Genomic DNA, 27,522 nt, shown 5'->3' on the forward strand with positions numbered 1-27,522 from the left:
TTGTTTTTGTTTTATTGCTTGAAGAAATAATTCTACATGTTTGGAGCTATTGTTATTTCTGTGGCTTTTTATTCTTTCTTTCATTCTTCAGCTCATATTGTTCCAAAGTGCTGGGCAAAGGATGCCAGTTTTCCTATCTTTCGCAATTCTTAGCGGGTCTGTCTAACGAGCTCATCCCTCCATCTCGAATGAGGTCTACCCATTTTTCTTTTGGCATATAATGGTTGCCACTCCGTTGTCAACTGTGTCCATCTACGATCGTGTATTCTTTCTATATGCCCTGCCCACCTCCATTTTGTATGTGTTGCTGTCTTGACTGCATCATTCACTTTTGTTTTTTCCCTGTCCCTCCTCGTATACACAAGCATCATTCTTTCCATACTTCTTTGTGTGGTTTGAATTTTTATCTCCATTATTATTATATTATTAGTATAGATAGTGACTATAAAGTATGCCTATTTAATATTTTAACCACCATTATTCCTCAACTACCGATCTCACCAACGTCATTATCATCACAACAGACATCTATTACTGCTATATAGTTATTTCAAATTAAATGAGATTTTATTACAAAATATCGATTTTCAATGCATTTAAAAAAAATCTTTATATTTACGAAACGCATTTGAAATTCATTCAAGCAGTTAGTATGGTTTACGGTATCATGTAATTATATATCTTAATTGTGTTTTACTTTTCAACTGGAGATATTGTTTGCGGCAAAAGAAAGTAATTATTAGTTTTCATAGTATTTTGTAGGATAATTAATCTGAGTAAGTGTCAATATCCGTGTGTATTGTCAAGTTCTGTTTGTATCTTTAATTTTGTCTTCCATAGCCTTATACATATTGATGTTGTTAAGTATCGTCGCGACGTTTTACTAGACGTATCGCCGCGACGTTTTAAGTATTGTCGTGGCGTATATTAAGTATCGTCTCGGCGTTTTTATCGTCTCGGCATTTTAATCGTACGTATGTCGTCGCGACGTTTTACTAGTAGGCATATTATCGTGACACTATTTTCGTTTTACTGGATAGTCGACGTTTCACTAGTATCGTGTGACAGTATCGTCGCGACGTTTTTTTTAGTATTTCCGAAACGTTTTGACAGTATCGTCGCGACGTTTTATTAGATTTTCGCGAAGTTTTGATAGTATCGTTCAACATCTCTGCAAACGGAAGTGTTTACATCACTGTGTGTTTACTGATTACCACTATTATTAAGTAGGCCTATCACCTGTTATGAAAGGCGTATTTGCATTTGTCAGTATTATGTCAGTGGTAACAGCTGCAGATTCAGGACTGTGGATCCGGCTCCAGAAAAACTAATGAATTTGATCTCAATTATGAAGTGCCACCAACATGTTCAGTGACACTTGACCTACATGTTTAGTGACACCACACTGTCGCATCCTGTATTTTACTTTTAATGAAAATATGTAGAACCTTAAAATCGACTACGCCCTCTCAATTAAGTGGAGATGTTGCTCTTCATCTTCATAGATGTATATTTATTGAAAGATTTAATTCGTGATTTTTTTTACAATTTTTATTTTATATAGCGCCACCCGTCACTTCAGCAACTGAAGGTCATAATTTTCTGAGAACTTTACTGATACGACGTTCAGTTACGTCATCAAGAAGCCAAAGTAACACAATTAATTAGTGCAGTACACAGTACGAGGATTTTTTTTTTATCAAGAAAATGATTTTTTTTTTGCAATCTGATGGAATGCCTTACCATGAGGCTTCAAGCTCTTGAAATCATTTCTTTTGGTGAGTAATTATCTATTTATTTATTTTTATATCATTCAATTTATTTTTTCAAGATACCTAACAGTAACACCGTATCACTATTAATGTTTCATTTGGTTCATAATGTTACTGTAGTATAAGGCCTATTGTATTTTGCCGGTTTAGTTTGCAATCGTCGCCAATTGTTTCTGTTATGTCCTGATTTAAAGTCGAAATTATTTAGGCATGAGCATTTATCACTATCCTGCCTTTGATTACAGTTACAAACTTTAAAGATAGCCTATTTATCACATACAAGGACAGTTCTTCCTAAGGCGGGTCTCCGCATTAGCAATTTCTATTTATATCGGTGGTACAGTATAAAATATCTATGATACAGCAAAAGAAGACCTTTCTACAACTGTTTACAGCAATAAAATGCTGATAAATTATCATAGGCTTAAACAGATATAAAATGAACGACATCTGTGCAAGTGAATACATATCCTCGAGCTTCCACGTCTCTTCCAATACATAACACTATTAGATTTAAACACGACATATTTTTAGCAGACTAACCCTATTGGATCCCAATGGAAAATAAGCTAATAAGCTTTTTGGGCTATCCTGGAAAATCTTTTATAAATATATATATTTATTATGTCAGTAATTTATGTTATCACTTTGTATGTATCTTTATGATTTCCTTAATAAATTCAAATCAAATCAATGGTTATGGAATAATGAATACCGGTAATTTCAGAGACATCTATCTGTAGTTAGTGTATTTAATTGCTAATCAAATATGCCTTTGTATCATTTAATATAATATACATTTTATATACTTGGACCCATTGTATTCATCTGTTACGCAACAGACGGCGGCGAATGTAATCATTCTGTGTCTCTAAGCTATCATTATGCCGCGTCGCTCCATTGCCTTGTAATATGGTTTAATTCTATGCATCTAAAACACATTGCTTCCTACGCAATATGGAATCCGGGAGAAAGGTATGTGATTTATGCAAATAAAAATTCCGAAAATGTGCACGCGAATATTACTTTTCATAAATCAACGACATACAATTTGTTTGAAGGAGCATAAAATAATAAAAATGATAGTAAGAGAAAATTTAAATGATAATGCGTTGCTTTAGGGGACAATAGATGAACAAAGTTTCTGTTATGGATATGCACACTCACAAGGAGAACTCATTTTTCATCCACTGCAAAAGCTTATCATAATCAAACGTACCCTTAAAATTCGCCTGATTTTTCGTGCTGTTTCTCCATTATGACAATATAATAGTTGACTAGTGTATTAAGGAAAATTCCGTAATACAGTAGGGCCTATCTCATATGTATCACTTGTGATGCCTGGGTTAGATTAAGTGTTAGTTTAGGTGGAGTGTGGCCTATGATGAGAGGATGAGAGAATAAAATTTGATATCCAGTAAATTAAAGCATTTCCACCATGTTATAATTCTTCTATTTTCATTTTTCATCATAACTTTATTCATAATATAATGGCTTCCAAAGAACACATCCATAATGAACTGTATTTTATTATTACGATGTCGTACAGCAGTTGTATGGATTGTAAAACATTACGATAGTTGCTGATAATATGTTATTAGCATCTTATAATATTTACATTGTTCTTTATTGTGAAACTTAACAGCAGACAAACATAATGTATTTTTAATTACCGCGTAAAATTAACAGTAGCTGGATTGACAGCAATAGCGAGTACCTACTCAGAAGAACTATAGTAACTATAGTACGGTACGTGTACAATTATGTATTGATTGATGACGCAACACTCCGATACTTTAAGGTATTTTTACACACACAAGCTGCATCAATATATTTTACTAAACGCAAAGCTTAAAATGTAAATAGTCACGGATTACATTTCTGCTAGCAGTAGGATGGTTATACATTGTATAACCATCCTACTGTAACCAAGCCATACGTTTTTAGTCGCGTGCAAACGCGACTCTACAGCCCACTATGTCGGTCGGTTGGTCGGTCGGTCGATCGGTTGGTCGGTAAACACTAACTCAAATTTACGCACGCGACTGCAGCCATGTATATGGCCTTGTTTTTTCCATATATGAGGAGGTCTATACTCTCTTCAGACAGACAGATCACATACATTATTTAAACCTCACTTTAATATGTAAATATGAAGCAATTAATGTGTATACGTCGTCCATATCAGGGCACGTTATACATCAAGTTCAAGTTCTCAGGGGGATGTTCGATTAATAAACGGAGTAGCTATAACTGTTAAGAATCAATAAAGTGCATGAACTATTCATCAGCGCCACATCAGCAGCTAGCCTGAAGGTATATTTTTGGTTAGATGGCTTTTGGTAAATTTCTACAGGCTGGTGCTAAAGAAAATAATATCCACACTCGAATCTAATGTTCTAATTTTGCTTAGTGGGTGATGACGGGAAACCTATTTCAATTTATTAGGCCTATAAATAATCCTCGCTCCTGTTTCAATATATGAAATCTCAAGAGTTGATAAAATCGCGTTTGAATTTTTGCAATTTGCAATTATCAACGCAAATTCGTTAAACTTGCTTTAAACTCAATGCCTATCAAAGTATAACAGTACCGTGCTTGGGCTAATGTAAAAGGTCTGCTATAGGCCTATACCATCATCGGGAATCGTACACTGTATTTAGGCGCTTCACTGAAATAAGTCTTTAGTACAGGCCTTATATAATAAAGAATCCCTCGTTGTATACATAATACTACAATGTATTATGATAGATACATTCAGTAAGCTATTTCCTCCGTGATAAAACATCTAATTTTATATTTGTGTGACATGTATACCTGCTTCAAATTAGTTCGATTGTTAATATTTATTTAGTGATAGATATTCTAGCTTTTAAACTGGTTTTGTACAGCGCATCCATCCATACGAGAACAAGGTAATTGTGCAATGGATTTATTATTGGGTTATGATCTTTAAATCAAATTACACGCTATTATCCGATATGTTATTCATTATCTGATGTGTATTGAGTTAAGTTGGCAATCTAACCAAAGAGCATCAAATTCGAACTGTAAGCCTGCTTCACACTTGGGTGAATTTATTCACGCGAATCGACAGCGTGTTGACTTATGCGCATGCGTGCATATTATGTTCATCTACTTTTTGCGACGCGTTGTGTTGGCATAACCAATTATGTAGAACTCATTGATTGTTTTATTCGCACGAATGTATCGCATGGTGGAAACTAGTTTGGTTTCCAGGCGCAGTTTTGACTTAATATTAGAAAAAAGGATAAATATTTTAGGAACATGACGTTTCATACGTATACTACTTGAGCTTGAAACTCCTCAGACAAAAATCGAAAAAAAAGATGAATAATACAGACTTGGGGCAAGTCTAGGTGAAAACACCCTTAAACATATTTTTGACGAATTCATGTGAATCGAATATTCTTCTGATTGGTTGCGTATTTTCTTCACATGAAAACAACTTAAATGAAAATGTGAAGTCATGCGCACAAAACCAACGCGTTCTATCGCCGAGAGTGCGGCCTTTGCGTGATGCACTGTGTACGTCACCAAAGTTCTGTTGTCATTTTTATATTATAATGAAAACAAACCATTTCCTTAATTAGAAAACACATTCTGTGATCATCAATATGAGGCATAGTATGCATTTTGAAATGCCAAACGCAATCCGTTAATTTGAAGATATATGGTTCAAAAAGTTGGTATAGTAATTATGTGTACAGTATGTTCTGAACTGTGTACATATTTATTTATGAGTATGCAAAATAATAATGTTTGGTTGATTTGTTATCACTTAAATCATTCACAAATAGATGGCATGGTTGTTAAGCCTACGTGAATTCCTTTACATCTATATCTATCGTATAGTTGTAATAACACGTGAAAACAACCTCATAAACCAAGCAACCTCAAACGCTGCTTCTAAAACCAACTGTTAGCAACAACAGTGTATTTGTTTAACTGCTTTACATTTGAACATATGAATCCCCAGTCGTCCGTTATGCTAAATAGAAGTCGAGAGTTAATGAGAAAATTGTCATTTCCACATGCCAGTAAAAATATCTCGACGCACTTACTTGATCTTGATGGCTTACAATTAATATGTTTTTAAAGAAAGGGTAATGGAATAGCTTAATGGTGAATACGTGTTCACATTAAATCGAGAAAGAGTTTTTAGAAAACACTGTGAACAATCAGAGTGTTGAATTATTACATTAAATATGAACAGATATGTGACGCATTCCATCGATAAAAATGTTGAAAGAGAAAGGATAAATTATTCAGGTAGTCATTTCCAGTCGAGTGACCGCGCAGACGATTTGTTCGCACGATCGCAGTTAGTTTATACGCATGCGTATTGTTGAAACAACCAACCAGAGCTAAAAAATAATATTAATATTTCATCGCACAGCGAATAGATTGCAGTAGTCGAGTGGACTTTCAGCATCACGTACATCGAACATTAGGAAATTGATGTAATTAATATCTTGTAAAACATACAACATATGATTGGGTTACACGCTCGACCTTGTCGACAGTTTAATAAAATCTTTTATAAAAGAATATTACATCTGTCGTCAATTATTATACTATTGTTCTGTTGTTTGTAGCAACATCTTTAGGTTTATTGAATTATTGCCAGGTAACGCGAAAATAGGAAAAAATAAATTATTTGACATCGAAAATATCGCGTACAAGAAATGTTCGTATTCGTGTTCTGATGACATTTTAAATATTTTAAATACATTTAAAGTAATGTGACAGTTATATTTGATATCATTACACTACAGCAGTATCCACCGTCACTACCGATGCAGTTGACAAATACGTCACCGAGGAAATGTCTTCCTTAAACACTTTTCTCTCAGTAGAAGGCGTAGTTTAATTATAATTACATTTATTAAAAAAAATAATACAGAATAAAATGTGAAATATTCAACGAGAAATTGTAAAGATTAAAAAATGCGTTTACTGGGGCCGGTTATAAACGAATTTTTCTCAATCGTCACTTATGTTATCGCTCAGTTTAAAAGAGGCATCTTCAATCATGTATGGACGACATTAGTTCTTTATGGCATGGTATATTTAATTAATTTTTAATTATGTTTTTCTGACCTCGAGGCAATCAGTCGAGGACATTTTTTTTATGCATTAGGCCTATTACTTAATTCAATGACATATACAGTATTTTGTCCGTACTTTTCTCTCAGCAAACAGGCATTACAAAGTCCTACCTACCTAATAATACACCCAAAGTAAAATCATAAACAAGAAAAATATTTCTTACAAAAAACACTGCTCGACATTTTAAAATTAATCATTGTTCTTTCTTTAGGCCTAGATATATTTATATTTATCGTTTCAAATTAATTAATTAAATTTCAGTATATCACCGGGCGGTTTAGAATTAATGTTCTTTGCCTGTTGTGTTTATACATATATATATATATAATTAATTTTAATATTAAAATTAATCGCAAAAATACATACAAATCAAAGATAGTTCTTTAACAATGGTCGATTTTGAACTTTAATGTGCTGTGTGTGTGTGTGTGTGTGTGTGTGTGTGTGTGTGTGTGACCTCAACCTGTACTGTAGGCATACAACTGAATACCCTCTAGAGACGACGTGACTTAATATTCACGGCCGGTACAAGTAAGAAAATTCTTCCCAGTCTCTTGATTCGCGTCAACCAATCAAAGGGCGAGAATCCAAAATCGTTCAACCGTGAGCCCTCATAGACTCTCTTTTCCCAGACGTTTTTTGGGTCCAGCAGCTGGGATCTATAAATTATAGTCGAGTTTACAAAGTCGCAAAACTGTCGGCTTTAGATACTATAACTACTGCTTGATTTAGCTTATGAATGAGTAGTCCTCATAGGACGTAGCGGGCTAGAGCAGCAGCGTGAAAAAAAAAAACTTACTAGCGCACTAGAACAAATTCAATCGCGTTTTAAGATTTAGGTCTATTGGAGACATCGCACAGTTAACAAGTATAGACAATATACATTCGAAATAGCACGAAGGTAAATAAATAGTTTGTCTTACAAACGTGAAACTATGCCGCATAATATCCGCCATAGATCGTGTAAGTAAATAATTCAAAATCAACCGGTAATAATCTAGTACTTAGATGCAATAAATTACCTATCAATAAATGGACACACGCGTACTACATTTTCAATCCTCTTCTGATATCATACTTGTTGCATATTTCACTACTTACTATTGATTTAATGTCGAATTTTTACTTTCTTGTTGACGCCCATTATGCCTACTCTTGTTCATTCGTCCTTTGAATGAAACTTTTAACCATTGATCATGTATAACTTAATTCATTCAAGGAGCACCGCGACAAATAATTGCTAAAATTGTTAAATTAAATGTGACAAAATCAGTAGTAGGCCTACGTACAACCTTTCTACTATATGATTACGTCATTGCTATGCTACGCGCGTAATATTTATGGGTATTAATGTGCACTATATAATAATATCTTGTATCTTAGTTAGAGACCGATGATTGTGAACGATATAGGAGATGCGACATGTACGCTCTGCTGCAACGTAAACGTGGATGAAAGTATAAATTGCATGGTTGTAAAGTAATATAATGTTCATTATTAATATGTGTAATGTAACGTGGCCTTGAGAGAACGCGGTGAAAACTTAAGTATACGCGGCCGGCAACAAGCTCTACAAAAACACCAACCGTGATAGCGTCATGCTAATTAAAACACGCATGCGTACGGGGCATTTCGTCGTTGGATACCTGTATCGTACGGAGTGTTTCGATCGTATTCGGTCCAGTCGTTTCCAATCAAACAAAGTTGAACAGCTGGCTTGACCAAACCAATTAGACAGAGATTCATGTTTGGTGACATTAAGGTCTCTATGTTGGTAAACACCTACGAACTATGAAATTATGAAACAACAGTCAGTTGAGACTGAGACGACTACTATACTGTATAAGATCGTGGCGAAAAGATTATCTACCGGTACAGTTTACTGTCTGTTGTAATTATTTTGTCCGATGTAGAGGTATCAATTATTAATGTTTAATATTTATTATTCGGCAAGGAAAGTATCAGGAGTTTATTCAAAAGGTAAAGTGTATAATTTAATTGTTTACGTGTAATCTTAAAGGCCTATGTTTTTATATAATATAATTTGTAAAGGTAGGCATGTATATGCCTATGTTGGGAAAATGATCCAAAGTATGTCTCCGTTCCAATTCCATGTTGCACCTGCTCGAACTTTCGCCAACATGATCCATCGGGCGATTTAATATCCATTTACGTTAAATTGAAAGTTATAGGCCTAAATATTAATACTGTAGTTTTAAGGATGGAAATCATGCATATCCTGCACATCCATGAGAAATAGAGAAATACACCGGTATACAGTATTACTCAAAGGAGATAATTAAGAAACACATTTGGAGAATCAACATTTCGACATTTATTATGTCATCATCAGTATTTTATTTTATATGTCAATTATTCGGCAAAAGACTGCAATAACATGACACACAGTACGTATATAAAACTCTAAGCAGATATAAACACATCCAAGTACAGTATTATAGTTTCATGTTATATCCAGCATAATTACCCGCTGACATAATGTAGTATGGAATGCGTTTATTTTTAAAAGCGTTCAACTCTAGTAACAGAGGTGGCTCAGGTGTGTAGAATCATTTTCACCTCCGTTGGGATTTCACGCGCATTATCGTCATCAAGATATTAACTTGTGTTATGTTGTTTGCTCATCTGCGCCAGGTAATACCGTAAGGCCTGTGCTGTTGTACATAGCAATTATTTTGTGTTTTCATTCTAGCTTCGGATGTAAAACACTGTTTACCTTATTGATTTATGTGACCAATTTCATAACATTTGTATTAAACTACTTTAAATCGCGCCCGGATTCGGTCCGGCGCCCTGAGAAAAATATCGTGAGTGTATCGAGCACGAATTCAGTTATTCGTTGTCAAGGGAGGTCATTCATGCTGACTGTTGATTGGTCAAAAGAAAAAAATCGTACGATTCTAAAAACATGGTTTCTTGATTAATCGCTCCAAATTCGGAGTCCGAATCAGGTACGGATTCAAATCGTACGAATTTCATGTGAACGAACCCATTTTCCACCGTGTGAAAGCAGCTTTAATCATCTTATTTATATCGTCAAATGTCTTCACGTCTTCTCATCAAGAAGCACGATGCTGTTCTCGTGAAAAATATGATGAAAAATGCAATATGTATGAATACAGTACAGTGAAAATAGTGTCTTAAACATCTATATTTTGTACCCACCATTTTCACACATTTAGCTTTTAAACACGTAGTTACATGTTTAACGTGTTTAAACCCTAAACGTTGCGTGCATATGATTTTACTGTGGCGGAAAAAAGCTCCACATTATGAGCTCTACACATGGCAAATTGAACACGTTTAAAACCTAAACGTGTCTTTATATTGCTCTATATGTTTAACAATAAACAGTCACTGATGTGTTGAGTTGGATACAGACTACATGTTTAGTATATATTTAGAACCTAAACATATTCATATCTAAACATGTTTAAGGCTAAATGTGTGTTTAAGATCTAAACACTATTTAGGTTATATGCATGATATGCATATAACCTCTTGATTCTGTCAAAATCTTTATTAGGTTATATGCATTATCATGCATATAACCTCTTGATTCTGTCAAAATCTTTATTTATTTATTAGGTTATATGCATGATATGCATATAACCTCTTGATTCTGTCAAAATCTTTATTTATTTATTTATTTATCGCGCCGCGGCTCTAGCCAGCTATGTCCCAGGAGGACACATTCATTAATAAGCTGTTTCATAGCGGTAGCTTTAGTATCTAAGGCTGACAGTTTTGTGAATTTGGAAACTCGACTATAATTTATAGGTAGCTGCTGGACCCAAAAAACGTCTGGGAGAAGAGAGTCTATATGAAAGCCTTTGCTGATAATACAGTATTATTGAGATGTAGACGGAAATCTGTAAAATCTTGATCAATAAATAATAACTTCGTTTTTGCTGTCAACCAGGCCGGTATTATAATAAGTCACTGTCAAATAATCATTCGATAATGGTCAAAACTTTATTTTGGCTCTGTCAACATAAAGGGAGGTATTTACAATGACTTTCTTTGACTGTCAATCTAGGCCAATGTTATAATAATACGCCGTCAGATATTAAATCATTTGAAACAGTCCTCGTAAATTTTTTGTTGGTTATCAGGTGCCGTGGGGGGTCCAATCAATTATCGTCAGAAGGTGAACAATCAGTCTAGGTAGCAGCAGCAGATTATTAGGAACGCCTGCTCCATTAATTAATCCAGAAAAAGGTTTGTACATTATCTATTTGTTTATTAGCCTTCTTCTAACACAATTATATTTTATTTTAAAAAAAGGTTTTATAAGTGGTTTCAACATTTATGATAGTAATGTCACAGTTCTGTGTCTGGACGCAAGTTCATAGACCTACTAGTTATATTATTCATATTAACTGATACTTACTCTTCATTTACCGTAAAGTTCAGTTTTAATGAAATATATAATATAAATTGGCTTCGTAACAATTAATTAGTTTTGAAAAGGTTAGTTTTTTGGTGATAGGTCAAAATGACATGTAACTTCGTAATCAATTTATTTTTTTTGTATAAAGGCCCAATTACACTATGACGATAACGACGGACGATAAATACATAGCATGCATTTTTTTTTACATAAACCAAAGATAAATTACTAATCATGACGTCATTTGATTGGACGTGTGAAAATATAATTTTCATCAAAGGAATTGTTTATATTTCTTTTGGTTTATGTATTAAAAATGCACATTTGTCTATTTATCGTCGATCGTTATCGTCCTAGTGTATGGGCCTTATGCTGTAAATGTTCAATTAATTGATCATTCCGATTTTATTAGTTGGACTCTTGCACAGTTGCTGTCTAATCGTTGTTGTGTAATATCATTTCGAACCATATTAAAATCATAAAGAGATTCATATTCCTTAACATGTGGCTGTGCATGTAAGTCCGGTCTACAAAAACTCGGGCCCGGGATCATTGTTATTGGGCCGGAAAGTGTTGGTGAATTCATAATTATACTTAATATTATATTTATTATATATATAATCATATTATTATACAATTGAAAGCAAAACCCGTTGAATCTCAAATCATTAGGACTAGAAATTTGGCTTATCAATCAAATAAATACTTTCGTTCAAAATGAAACTCCAACCTCTCTAATCAAAAGATTGAACTCGAAAACGGACCGTTTTTTTGAATTGGGTATGTTGAAACATTTCAATATTCATTTAAAAAAGTACATTAATTATGGTATTGATCAGTGTCTATAGAGGCGTAAAAACCCTCGGTCAATATCATGTAAAATGCACTGTGAAAAATTGGGCTTATCAACAACAAAATATTTTATTATTAAACGCGATAACATCAAGGATAATCAGTATAATTATTAATATAGCCACTGTTACTAGTTTTATTCTACATGCTAAAGTAAATAAAAATCCACTAGTTACTGTAGGCCTATGATTGTTTGCAATGTCCACATATTATTTCCGTGAGCATAGTGTATCACTCACAAAAAACACGTGTGAGGTTCTTTCTTTAGATTTTGAAGAATGATTTGTGTTACAGGTTGACACAAGAGTCAAATGCTCAAGATATCGGCTAACGCCATGGGACCCTTGGCTTATCAATGAATAATAAATACAGTACTACTTTCGTTCAATTGAAATCGAAATCTGACCGTTTCATTAAATTGGGTGTGATTAGGCCTAAACATATAATAATTTATTAAAAAGGTACAATAAAAACAAATGCATCAGAGGCGTAAAGAACCCACGGTCAATATCATGTAAAATGTATATGGTATAAGCACTGTGGAAGGGGTCATTATTATTAAACTGGAAAATTCGGCTTATCAACAAATAAATAAATTCGTTTAAAATGTAAAATAAGACTGCAAAATTGGGCTTATCAACAAATAAATACTTTTGTTCAAAATGTAAAATAAGACTGCACAATTGGGCTTATCAACAAATAAAATACTTTTTTTTCAAAATGTAAAATTAAGACTGGAAAATTGTGCTTATAAACAAATAAATACTTTTTTTCAAAATGTAAAATTAAGACTGGAAAATTGGGCTTATAAACAAATAAATACTTCCGTTCAAAATGTAAGAAAACATTTTTTAAATATAATCCTTAAGCTCTGTCTATGCTATCAAACTAAATATGATGTGCCCATATTATATAGACATGACGATGTCATATCACTACGATAATCGGGCATATCACTACCATATTTGGGCACATCACACTTTTTTTGTTAAACTAGTTGGGACAGTGTAGACACAGAACTATGTGATCGAAACATAAGTCGGAATTGCACTGACGCGATTGATTTGATTGGGTATTTTTATTAATGTAATGATTCATTAAAAACTATAATACCGATACGCGTTTGGTATTGGTCAATGGTACAAAAAACCCTGAGAAATAATGTTATAACGCGATTTGGTGATAGCTTAGCAATAATACAACCCATATACTATTATTATAAATACCTATTACAAATCCATTCATATAATTTTTCATCGCGAACCGAAAATGTATAAATGTTATTCTACAGACAGTAATTATATATTCAAAAGCCATATTATTATTATTATCAATACCTAAATGCGATAGTAATAACCACATACATTATTCCCAATACAAGTTTGTGCGTTTAATTCTAGAAAGAAACGACTGTGCTGACAGGCCAATGACATAAATCACAAGTAAAGTCCCAATTGTTCACTTGCGTTTTGATTGGCCGACCTATTATATTAGATTAATGAAGACTGTTCTTACAACTGTCCAGGCAAAAAGTTACGCGGCGTTTTTGTAAGAAATATTTCTTGTTTATTTATTCTTTCCTTAGCACTATTTTGTCCGTGCATTATCTTGGCATCAGTTTAATCTAGCTAAGTCAAGTTTTCAGAGTATATTCCTTATGGCCAGGAATCGATGTGGTTATATTTTCACGATGCGTAATCAAAAATTACGCGGTCTACGCGCGATTTTACGAAATCACGTTTGTAATCATATCTTCACAAGCATGAATCACAATTAAACAAAATTTGGTACTCATAAATTTCAGGTCATATTTCATCATATGGCAATACAATTACGTGCGTAGCGCATATAACGCTTGCGTACGCGCGCTTAAAATGTTCAAAATTGTCAAAATTTATTTTCGATGAAATTAGAGTACGTTTCAGGCAATTTTAAGCGTTTAAAAAATTGCCATGAGTGCGCAAATTTTTGCACGCGCACTGCGCGTTAAACGTTAATGCGCACTCTTTTTGCCCGATTTCTGTTTTACAATCTTTCTTTAATAATATCATCATATTTGATTCAGGTTTCAACTCGGAATTGCGTTATACGAGCACGTCAAAAGTGATTGGCTACGCACGTATAAGTTAACAAAATGGTGAAAATATGCTAAATTTTTAAATTAATATATATCGTCAGAATGCAGGGGAACACCTATTTTTTATTTCATTTTCTTGAAGTGTATGTATCATATGTATGATTTATTATCAAATTAAGAGAACCAAAGTTGATTAAGTCATCATTAATTGCATATTAAATTTAAAAAAAATAATTTCGACAATCAAACAAATTATGACATTTTCTTAGGCCAAAATAACAAACTTAACATTAACTTTCTTCCTTCAAAAGTTCATATATTAAAGTTAAAAGTATGTAGTTTGACAGTGCATCATTTGTTTACATTTTAAAGATGTCATCATAGTAAAAAATTATAATTCATTTCGGTATGTAATAATCTATTTGCATCAAAGTGGTTACTGCATAGTAAATACACGGAGGAATCTTTCTACAAATTTTAGTCAGTTGTGTATGGCTCGGTGGTCTGTGCTCGTGTCTATGGCATTCAAGGTACCGAGATCGAGTCTCACCTTGGGAAACGAAATAAGATTTTTTTTTTATTATCCGTATTGTTTGTTCAAATTTATTTCTTAGTGTATAGATTATACACATGATTTATAATGAAATCTAGATAAAAATTAACTTATGTCTTTATTATTATGTAACAACAAATGTGGTTTATGACATTATACGCATATGGATCTTTGATCGGATTGTGATACCGGCTATGGTGTTCGCGTTAGCAAGGTACTAGGTCCTATCATATATTATAAATAATTAAAGATTCTGAGAAAATCAATCAATCAATATATCTTTAAAAAATCAATTATCTTTATTTAAATCAATGCATATAACCTATAATTCGTCATAGTGACGAATTAAATCTAGTTTATTTATTCTTTCCTTAGCACTATTTTGTCCGTGAATTATCTTGATATCAGTTTCATCTATCTAAGTCAATTTTTCAGAGTATATTCCTCATGGCCAGGAATCGATGTGGTTATATTTTCACAATGCGTAATAAAAAATTACGCGGTCTACGCGCGATTTTACGAAATCACGTTTGTAATCATATCTTCACAAGCATGAATCACAATTAAACAAAATTTGGTACTCATAAATTTCAGGTCATACTTCATCATATGGCAATAAAATTACGTGCGTAGCGCATATAACGCTTGCGTACGCGCGCTTAAAATGTTCAAAATTGTCAAAATTTATTTTCGATGAAATTAGAGTACGTTTCAGGCAATTTTAAGCGTTTAAAAAATTGCCATGAGTGCGCAGATTTTTGCACGCGCACTGCGCGTTAAACGTTAATGCGCACTCTTTTTGCCCAATTTCTGTTTTACAATCTTTCTTTAATAATATCATCATATTTGATTCAGGTTTCAACTCGAAATTGCGTTATACGAGCACGTCAAAAGTGACTGGCTACGCACGTATAAGTTAACAAAATGGTGAAAATATGCTAAATTTTAAAATTAATATATATCGTCAGAATGCAGGGGAACACCTATTTTTTATTTCATTTTCTTGAAGTGTATGTATCATATGTATGATTTATTATCAAATAAAGAGAACAAAAGTTGATTAAGTCATCATTAATTGCATATTAAATTTAAAAAAAATTATTTCGACAATCAAACAAATTATGTCATTTTCTTAGGCCAAAATAACAAACTTAACATTAACTTTCTTCCTTCAAAAATTCATATATTAAAGTTAAAAGTAAGTAGTTTGACAGTGCATCATTTGTATACATTTTAAAGATGTCATCATAGTAAAAAATTATAATTCATTTCGGTATGTAATAATCTATTTGCATCAAAGTGGTTACTGCATAGTAAATACACGGAGGAATTTTTCTACAACTTTTAGTCAGTTGTGTACGGCTCGGTGGTCTGTGCTCGTGTCTATGGCTTTCAAGGTACCGAGATCGAGTCTCACCTTGGGAAACGAAATAAGATTTTTTTTTTATTGTCCGTATTGTTTGTTCAAATTTATTTCTTAGTGTATAGATTATACACAAGATTTATAATGAAATGTAGATAAAAATTAACTTATGTCTTTATTATTACGTAACAACAAATGTGGTTTATGACATTATACGCATATGGATCTTTGATCGGATTGTGATACCGGCTACGGTGTTCGCGTTAGCAAGGTCCTATCATATATTATAAATAATTAAAGATTTTGAGAAAATCAATCAATCAATATATCTTTTAAAAATCAATTATCTTTATTTAAATCAATGCATATAACCTATAATTCGTCATAGTGACGAATTAAATCTAGTTTATTTATTTATTAGGTTATATGCATTATCATGCATATAACCTCTTGATTCTGTCAAAATCTTTATTTATTAGGTTATATGCATGATATGCATATAACCTCTTGATTCTGTCAAAATCTTTATTTATTTATTTATTTATTTATTTATTCTTTCCTTAGCACTATTTTGTCCATGCATTATCTTGGCATCAGTTTTATCTAGCTAAGTCAAGTTTTCAGAGTATATTCCTTATGGCCAGGAATCGATGTGGTTATATTTTCACGATGCGTAATCAAAAATTACGCGGTCTACGCGCGATTTTACGAAATCACGTTTGTAATCATATCTTCACAAGCATGAATCACAATTAAACAAAATTTGGTACTCATAAATTTCAGGTCATATTTCATAATATGGCAATACAATTACGTGCGTAGCGCATATAACGCATGCGTACGCGCGCTTAAAATGTTGAAAATTGTCAGAATTTATTTTCGATGAAATTAGAGTACGTTTCAGGCAATTTTAGGCGTTTAAAAAATTGCCATGAGTGCGCAGATTTTTGCACGCGCACTGCGCATCAAACGTTAATGCACACTGTTTGTGTCCGATTACTGTTGTATAACCTTTCTTTAATAATATCATCATATTTGATTCAGGTTTCAACTCGAAATTGCGTTATACGAGCACGTCAAAAGTGACGGGCTACGCACGTATAAGTTAACAAAATGGTGAAAATATGCTAAATTTTAAAATTAATATATATCGTCAGAATGCAGGGGAACACCTATTTTTTATTTCATTTTCTTGAAGTGTATGTATCATATGTATGATTTATTATCAAATTAAGAGAACAAAAGTTGATTAAGTCATCATTAATTGCATATTAAATTAAAAAAACATAATTTCGACAATCAAACAAATTATGACATTTTCTTAGGCCAAAATAACAAACTTAACATTAACTTTCTTCCTTCAAAAATTCATATATTAAAGTTAAAAGTATGTAGTTTGACAGTGCATCATTTGTATACATTTTAAAGATGTCATCATAGTAAAAAATTATAATTCATTTCGGTATGTAATAATCTATTTGCATCAAAGTGGTTACTGCATAGTAAATACACGGAGGAATTTTTCTACAACTTTTAGTCAGTTGTGTACGGCTCGGTGGTCTGTGCTCGTGTCTATGGCATTCAAGGTACCGAGATCGAGTCTCACCTTGGGAAACGAAATAAGATTTTTTTTTTTATTATCCGTATTGTTTGTTCAAATTTATTTCTTAGTGTATAGATTATACACATGATTTATAATGAAATCTAGATAAAAATTAACTTATGTCTTTATTATTATGTAACAACAAATGTGGTTTATGACATTATACGCATATGGATCTTTGATCGGATTGTGATACCGGCTATGGTGTTCGCGTTAGCAAGGTCCTATCATATATTATAAATAATTAAAGATTCTGAGAAAATCAATCAATCAATATATCTTTTAAAAATCAATTATCTTTATTTAAATCAATGCATATAACCTATAATTCGTCATAGTGACGAATTAAATCTAGTTTATTTATTTATTCTTTCCTTAGCACTATTTTGTCCGTGAATTATCTTGATATCAGTTTCATCTATTTAAGTCAATTTTTCAGAGTATATTCCTTATGGCCAGGAATCGATGTGGTTATATTTTCACGATGCGTAATCAAAAATTACGCGGTCTACGCGCGATTTTACGAAATCACGTTTGTAATCATATCTTCACAAGCATGAATCACAATTAAACAAAATTTGGTACTCATAAATTTCAGGTCATATTTCATCATATGGCAATACAATTACGTGCGTAGCGCATATAACGCTTGCGTACGCGCGCTTAAAATGTTCAAAATTGTCAAAATTTATTTTCGATGAAATTAGAGTACGTTTCAGGCAATTTTAAGCGTTTAAAAAATTGCCATGAGTGCGCAGATTTTTGCACGCGCACTGCGCGTTATACGTTAATGCGCACTCTTTTTGTCCGATTTCGGTTGTACAACCTTTCTTTAATAATATCATCATATTTTATTCACTTTTCAACGCGTAATTGCCTTATACGAGCACGTCAAAAGTGACAGGCTACGCACGTGTAAGTTAACAAAATGGTGAAAATATGCTAAATTTTAAAATTAATATAGATCGTCAGAATGCTCGGGAACACATATTTTTTATTTCATTTTCTTGAAGTGTATGTATCTTATGTATGATTTATTATTAAACTAAGGGAACAAAAGTTGATTAAGCCATAATTAATTGCATATTAAATTAAAAAAAATTCATTTCGACAATCAAACAAATTATGACATTTTCTTAGGCCAAAATAACAAACTTAACATTAACTTTCTTCCTCCAAAAGTTCATATATTAAAGTTAAAAGTATATAGTTTGACAGTGCATCATTTTTGTACATTTTTAGAGATGTCATCATAGTAAAAAATTATAATTCATTGCGGTATGTAATAATCTATCTGCACCAAAGTGGTTACTGCATAGTAAATACACGGAGGAATTTTTCTACAATTTTTAGACAGTTGTGTATGGCTCGGTGGTGTGTGCTCGTGTCTATGGCACTCAAGGTACCGAGATCGAGTCTCACCTTGGGAAACGAAATAAGATTTTTTTTTTATTATCCGTATTGTTTGTTCAAATTTATTTCTTAGTGTATATATTATACACATGATTTATAATGAAATCTAGATAAAAAATAACTTATGTCTTTATTATTATGTAACAGCAAATGTGGTTTATGACATTATACGCAGAGGGATCTTTGATCGGATTGTGATACCGGCTATTGTATTCGCGTTAGCAAGGTCCTATCATATATTATAAATAATTAAAGAATCTGAGAAAATCAATGAATCAAAATATCTTTTAAAAATCAATTATCTTTATTAAAATCAATGCATATAACCTATAATTCGTCATAGTGACGAATTAAATCTAGTTTATTTATTTATTCTTTCCTTAGCACTATTTGTCCGTGAATTATCTTGGCATCAGTTTCATCTATCTAAGTCAATTTTTCAGAGTATATTCCTTATGGCCAGGAATCGATGTGGTTATGTTTTCACGATGCGCAATCAAAAATTACGCGGTCTACGCGCAATTTAACGAAATCACGTTTGTAATCATATCTTCACAAACATGAATCACTTTTAAACAAAATTTGGTACTCATAAATTTCAGGTCATATTTCATCATATGGCAATACAATTACGTGCGTAGCGCATATAACGCATGCGTACGCGCGCTTAAAATGTTCAAAATTGTCAGAATTTATTTTCGATGAAATTAGAGTACGTTTCAGGCAATTTTAAGCGTTTAAAAAATTGCCATGAGTGCGCAGATTTTTGCACGCGCACTGCGCGTCAAACGTTAATGCGCACTGTTTGTGTCCGATTACTGTTGTATAACCTTTCTTTAATAATATCATCATATTTTATTCACTTTTCAACGCGAAACAGCGTTATACGAGCACGTCAAAAGTGACGGGCTACGCACGTGTAAGTTAACAAAATGGTGAAAATATGCTAAATTTTAAAATTAATATATATCGTTAGAATGCTCGGGAACACCTATTTTTTATTTAATTTTCTTGAAGTGTATGTATCATATGTATGATTTATTATGAAATTTGAAGAACAAAAGTTGATTAAGTCATCATTAATGGCATATTAAATTTAACAAAATTAATTTCGACAATCAAACAAATTATAACATTTTCTTTGGCCAAAATAACAAACTTAACGTTAACTTTCTTCCTTAAGAAGTTTATATATTAAAGTTAAAAGTATATAGTTTGACAGTGCATCATTTTTTTTAATTTTTAAAGATGTCATCATAGTAAAACATTATAATTCATTGCGGTATGTAATAATCTATCTGCACCAAAGTGGTTACTGCATAGTAAATACACGGAGGAATCTTTCCATAACTTTTAGTCAGTTGTGTATGGCTCGGTGGTCTTTGCTCGTGTCTATAGCATTCAAGTACCGAGATCGAGTCTCACCTTGGGAAACGAAACAAAATAAGTTTTTTTTTATTATCCGTATTGTTTGTTCAAATTTATTTCTTAGTGTATAGATTATACACATGATTTATAATGAAATCTAGATAAAAATTAACTTATGTCTTTATTATTATGTAACAACAAATGTGGTTTATGACATTATACGCATATGGATCTTTGATCGGATTGTGATACCGGCTATGGTGTTCGCGTTAGCAAGGTCCTATCATATATTATAAATAATTAAAGATTCTGAGAAAATCAATCAATCAATATATATTTTAAAAATCAATTATCTTTATTTAAATCAATGCATATAACCTATAATTCGTCATAGTGACGAATTAAATCTAGTTTTACATTGGTACCGTATTGCACGAATTGCATAAGAAATAGACGGACATGAGAAATGAATATAATATATTATTATGTTGATGTTGAACAATCTCGTTAGTTTAGTGCATCATCGGGAATTAACATTGATAACATCAATATTATTTTTACAATCATGCTAGCCACACATATCATTTTATCGTTTGTAGTTTCAAAGATACGAGTCGAGACATTGATGACAACAACGATACATCAACACCTTCTGGTAGGCCTACCATCAAGTGGCATTTAAAGACAGCATAAAATACATATACATCTATATATAAATTATGGTTAATTCTGACATAGGCGAGCACAATGCAAAAACTTCGGTACAAATCTCCGCCTTGGATACCTACCTTATCTATCCGAGATGTACCGCAAAACGTAGATTTGATAACATTAGTGTGCACGCCGACGCTATTGTTCCATATTTATATCTTAGGAAGATATTATAAAGAGTTTTTTAACAACATTTATGATTTCAACATTAGATTTTCATCTCAATTTCAATTCTTCCCGGTCAAAGTAATTTCCGGGTTTAAGATAAGTTCACCTTGCAACGACCTGGTTTCAAATATTTTCTCTCTTTTAAACACAAGGGAGCAGTTAAAATAATAGATTTTACCCTAAAGGTGACTGGAAACAGGCACTTTCCATCAATCAATACAGTGTCCCTTTGGAAGACGAAAAAAAAATCAGATAGTAGGAGTCATAGCCATTTCAGTTTTTTGTTTATTTTAAAACATACCACGCGTGTGTGAAGGTACAGTAGTTAAATTATACTGCAAATTAATAAAGATCAAATTAAATATACGTCATAAAGAATCAGAATATATTGTGGGGAATAGTATTATAAAATTACATAGGGAGATTTGATGATAAGACATTTTTCGAGTGAAATCCCGATAGCTGAGTTTTATTGAGTAAGCTTGCAGGAATAACTGTAGGCTATCTTCCTGTGTCCCGTTAGGACCGAGATGTCTGCCCATGTTGCAAGCCGTAATGTCTTCTTTCTTGGGCCCACTCTGTTACGGCAGTTTCAAAAGATGATTAAATTAAATAATGTATTAATAATTATTAGGATGGTATTCATTTGAATAAACGCCTCTCCAATAAAACATCACTTTGAATAATAACCCCCCCCCCCCCCCAACCCAACTATCCAATAAACGTCCATCCACATATTTATAATAACACAATTATACTATTTGTAGTAGAATTCACCGCACTGTTATCTACAAAATTTACCAAGCATTTGTTATTCTTTTTTACCACTTTTCATATCTACTGTATTAGAGGATTTCATTTGATTATAAATGTTACCATATTATTAAAACTAAAAAATTTAACATATATCCCTCGAATAAGCACCTCCCTCAAATGACCTCCGCCTCCCCAAAGGGCCCTACCAAACAATAAAAACTATACTTTAAAATGTTATTAATCATCTAAAACACTGTGAAACAAAGTAGTTTAGTTTTACGAATGTCAAGCATTTTCAATAATGGTAACCGACAGAAAATGTATAAGGAGAACATTATCATTCCGAGAACCATCGTCTACACTTCCTAGAGGGGGAGCGAGCGAAGCGAGCTCACCCTCTAGTTATTTAAATTTGTATAATGTGAATGTATGAATGATCTCTTGTGCAGAGATTTTAAAGATGAATGAGAAACTTAATATTTATGAAGAAAATTTGTAGATTGTATATACAAAAAACATAAGAATGAAAACAACAGCAGACATTTCGATTGCAAAAAAGTTTTTTATCAAAAGAATTATGTAACAATTATGTTTTGACATTACCGACCATCTAGGAGTGTCTTTTACCAAATTCGCTTCGCCACAGCCCCCACCATGGGGCTATAGTTGTTGTGAGTGTGTACTTGGTGTCTGGTCTGGGGCCTTAATGGAAATAAAGGTGGGTGAATCTCACAAAAGACAAAAAAATACCCCTGCAACTTCCAATAAGAAATGCAGATGAATTCCGTTATTCAACGATGCCAAATTTAAAGTCAATATTTATTGATGGTACGTTTGAGAGATTTAATGATCCTTCTAATGGAGTGCCCTCCGAGAAACTTCATAAAATTAATTTCATATCGTATTTATCATTTCAATAATTATCATTCTCAATGACATCACGACGAAGAGACAAAATGTGGGCGCGCGCGTACCCAAAGTTAATTTCATAAACGTGATATATACGCGCAACCGTTTTGTAGTTAATTCTTTGCGTCGCTGATGATTATATTTCCTGATATAGGAAGCCTAGGTGTGTGTTTGTGTTTTTAAAATACGAATTGACGATAATGTATGCATGTAAAGGAATGCTATTTTCTATTCTAATGGGATCTGCCATAGTCAGACGTGGTTTAATTTTGACGTCATTTACGGTTATCTTCTTCACGTTACATAGTATAATTGACACAGTTTTCGTGTTTTGTATTGGATGAGGAAGGCAATAACAAACACAAAGCTTTTAAATTATACACACACCGTTAAAATCGTATAATATATCAGAACGGTAATTGTATTGAAATATTTTTGTGCCTTTGGGGTTGTTCAAATCTAACTGAATTTGACATTTATTGAGAAATCAATCCACAGTTTGAATTAATATATATCGATAGCCGTAGAATATATTATACAGTACTTCTATATTTAACTGTTTTAGAAATGTTTTACTTTTTACTTTATTCAATAGATATTTCTGTTATAGGCCTACTTGTCCGTTGTGAATATGGTATAGCTTAAGGTTCTGTTAGATTTAGACATTTTTATCGTGACTACATTTACTAGAGAGACTAAGAACATCAATTACAATGAAGTGCTACCATTAGATAGGCGGGAGCATTCGACAAGCGGGTGATTATAGACATGGTGCATTATTCGAGCGCACGTTGCAATTAGTGCAATTAGTATATTAGACAATTATCATTTATTGGTATATTGAGTGTTTACTTGTTCTTTAATTCGTTTTGTATGCCTTAAACAAAATTCATTAATGCATGCCTATTATTCAGTACATTAATGCTGATACATGTTCTACTATTAGACGTCAGAATGTCTAATAAAATAAATGACAAACCATATTACATCACTGTTAATTTTGTCCATGGTACGTTATCGGTATGGACTGATAATATGAATAACGTGTCCTTTAAACATATGGGACACTGTTTTTAGAGAAGTCAAAATAGAACCGTACAACATTATTTAGAGTTAATTACGGAAGCCCCAACTTGACCTCTCGCGCAGTTTTTAATGTTTGAAGTATAAACAGATTTGTATTTGTGTAGATGTATATTCGTATGCTGTAAATAAGCATGGGTGTAAGTATTTTTCGCACAGTCGGCCAGTTAGGCCTACCTGATATTAAAGTCGTAGTAAATTAACGTGAAAATATTTTCCTATCAGTTCCGATGAATATTCATAAAGAAACACGCTCTGCAAAGTTTGTGGTTATGAATATTTATGAGTGAAAACAAAATCCCAATTTGTACCCAACTCGCCAATTTTTATTGAAGTCATCGCTGTTTAGTTTGCATTCAATGTTCGGTTTGTAAAATGTAAAAAAATGCACGCGCGTAGGCCTATGCCTTAGCAATTTGTGTTATTATATTAGGTTTGAGAAGAATGTTGCACACTGTCATACATCATTAATAGCACACGCACATTTTAGAGCTAAATTTCGCGTATTTGCGTTTACGATCGTAACGTCACGAGGTGAACTCAATTGGTTTAGGCCTAACGGTATTTGCGTTTTATTATATTTTCTCTTAAACCTGTCGTGATATTATTCTAATTTATTTAGCTACATCGTCACAACCATCACAATCACATTACGTCATCAACAATCAACAATATTTAGGCATCAACTATATAGCAATCTATTATTTGGTTCTCATTTGGTGGACATAGGCAACGAAATATCACGAAACTCAGTTGCGACAACATGGTGGCGTCTGTACAAAATTGAGATGTCCAAACTAATTATAGAGACTCTATAGTGCTCTACAGAGGCCTACTGTTGGGTACAGCAGCAATGTTGTTTTTATTTTGTTTAAACCAAATATTTTCCATATCAAGTGGGATACTCACGAGATGACCTTTTAATTTACGCATGCGTAATATCAAATGTTGAAAATAAGTAGATCAAATATTGGATTTTACAATCAAATTTAGACACTTAGTAAATTGAACTCACAACAATAATCCAATCTATGTTAATGTATCGGTACAATATTAAAAATATTGAATTATTTTCAAAGAAACGTTGTCGATATTCTACCATATACTGTAAAATATTAATGAAAATATAAAGTGCTTGGTAAGTTTGGCTCATCAGCTTCCGTTTTTCATAAAAGATCACAAGGTATGCATAGATACCGGTAACTAAGCAAGGTCATCAATCGATGTCCTGTTTTTACTATGAACGGCAAAGAGGCATAATTCCACTCGTAACCTTTTAAGTGACATTTGATATTCTTACTGGTATTGAAACTCATCCTTATGTTTATTTCGTTTTTGCAGCTGTCGTCGCAGATTTGAACCGGAGACAACTCATTTAAGACACGTCCACGACGTCAACCCAACTCAAGAGATAGAATGAGTGAAGGTCGTATCACCTAAATGCGTGCTCTTAAGCGTGCGTACGCACGATCGACATAGCACACGGCAAGAGCGTATAGGCCACGGTACAGGAAATTGTTCATAAGTGTACATTATCTACGAAAGAAGTAAAAAGGCTGGTATACATAAACGCAACGGGATCAGTAATTGAAAATAATACATTTAGGACATTCAGAACATCATACAGTGATGTTGACGAATGAAAACATTTTTGGAAGGAAACATTGACAAGTCATTGGAGCTACACAGACTATAATACTACACTGTGAATTGATTGGTTAATAACAAGATTTTTATTTGAGATTTGTGTTAAGCTTTATTGTTTGTAACGCAAATATCATCACATTTCCATGCCTATGAATCGTAAATTGTTCGAAAGTTTTTGGTAAGATTATTTTTAATATCTCTAATGACTTTGTTTTCATCATTAAACATGTTCAAGAAGCTTACTGAGAATAAGGCCAACGCGGCCGCAGTTATTCCGCCAAAATTACCGTCAGTTTCCAGCAGTGCAGTGAGATTTAAACTTGATACAGGGACTTATGAAACTGAACGAATACTCGGTGAAGGAACATTTGGCCGAGTGGAATTAGTAACAGAAAAAGAAACAGGTACAAAATTAGCTTTGAAATATATATTAAAATCGAAAACAAATTTTAAAGACTTTCAGCGGGAATTTCGAATGAGTTATTTTTTATGTGGACATGCGCATGTCGTCTGTACGCTTGAGGCTGCGTTTGAGACACCGGAAGCGTACGTATTTGCTCAGGAATACGCTCCATGCGGGGACTTATTTGACGCGATACCGCCGCATAAAGGACTGATGGAAAGTAGAGCTAAATCCTGCCTACCACAGATTGCTTCTGCTATAGCCTTTCTCCATGGACAGAATATGGTTCACCGTGACATTAAACCAGAGAATGTCTTGGTTTTTGATGAGTCGTTAACAATGGTAAAACTAACCGATTTTGGAATGACTAGAAAAAAGGGCTCTCACGTTAAGAAGACTGCGCATAGTATTCCATATACACCACCAGAAATATGCAAGGCAATCAAACATGAGGGTTATTCTGTAGATGTTGGACAAGATGTCTGGTCCTTCGCGGTTCTAGTTTTTTGTACACTAACAGGAAGTTTTCCATGGGAAAAAGCTGACCAAACAGATCAATATTTTACTGATTTTTCTAAATGGCTAAAGAGGAGATCTCACGTCTTGCCACATGACTGGAGAACGTTCACTCCAAGGTTACTAAAGTTTTACCGCAAAGCTTTGGAGTTGAAGACGTCACGGCGTTGTTCAATCACAGACTTTTTTAAATACGTAGACGATGATTGGATAATGCCAAATAAACGTCATCGGTCAACAGACGACGACGCGGAAAATCGAGAAGCAATGGAAGATCTAAGACGTAAATTGCGTTCATACGGTGTCGTGACAGATACAAATAAAGAAAACAGAAAACAAAGAACTATTGAATGGGTAGAGCAATGGCAACCGACATCACCCTTAAATGCTGACGAACCAGATATCAATGACGTCATCAAAGATCTTAAAGAAGAAAAGAAAAAAGACACTAAAAAAGGAACCGATTAACGAATTGTAGTATTTTATTATGGTAATCTAATGATATTAATAATCAAGTCAAATTCATAGAAAAAGTGTAATGTTGGAATTTGTAGATGTCAAAAATATGTTAATTTTATAGGTCTATATATATATATTAATTAAATTAGCCGAAAGATGAGAAATGAGAGGTACAGCAGGTACGACTCACACAAAGTTCTTCTATTGTAGTTCTTGAACCTATTTTTATACATTTTTCAACCTAATATTAGATTTTAGATTAACATATCAATTTATTTATCTTTCCTGGTCGATAAATTGAATCATAGGACAAATAAACTAT

At 33.0% G+C, this 27,522-nt stretch overlaps 1 protein-coding gene across 2 annotated transcripts; it reads left to right on the forward strand.

The window, feature by feature from the left end:
* The first annotated feature begins 1,582 nt into the window (after positions 1 to 1,582).
* LOC140062555 (serine/threonine-protein kinase SBK1-like) lies at positions 1,583 to 27,517 on the forward strand. Of its 2 annotated transcripts, none has more exons than XM_072108823.1 (2): positions 1,583 to 1,778; positions 25,517 to 27,517. In XM_072108823.1, the coding sequence occupies exon 2, from the start codon at positions 26,025 to 26,027 to the stop codon at positions 27,207 to 27,209; it is 1,185 nt and encodes a 394-aa protein (XP_071964924.1). In that variant the 5' UTR covers positions 1,583 to 1,778; positions 25,517 to 26,024; the 3' UTR covers positions 27,210 to 27,517. The 2 variants fall into 2 exon arrangements, with proteins under 2 accessions (XP_071964924.1, XP_071964929.1); XM_072108828.1 differs by lacking the exon at positions 1,583 to 1,778 and adding an exon at positions 8,485 to 8,885.
* The last annotated feature ends 5 nt before the right edge of the window (positions 27,518 to 27,522 follow it).

This window comes from Antedon mediterranea, chromosome 1 (assembly GCF_964355755.1).
Source record: "Antedon mediterranea chromosome 1, ecAntMedi1.1, whole genome shotgun sequence".
Classification (NCBI taxonomy): domain Eukaryota; kingdom Metazoa; phylum Echinodermata; class Crinoidea; order Comatulida; family Antedonidae; genus Antedon; species Antedon mediterranea.

Excerpts from the sequence above, each read along its gene's own strand:
- LOC140062555 (XM_072108823.1), top strand. The coding sequence starts at position 26,025 with ATGACTTTGTTTTCATCATTAAACATGTTCAAGAAGCTTACTGAGAAT.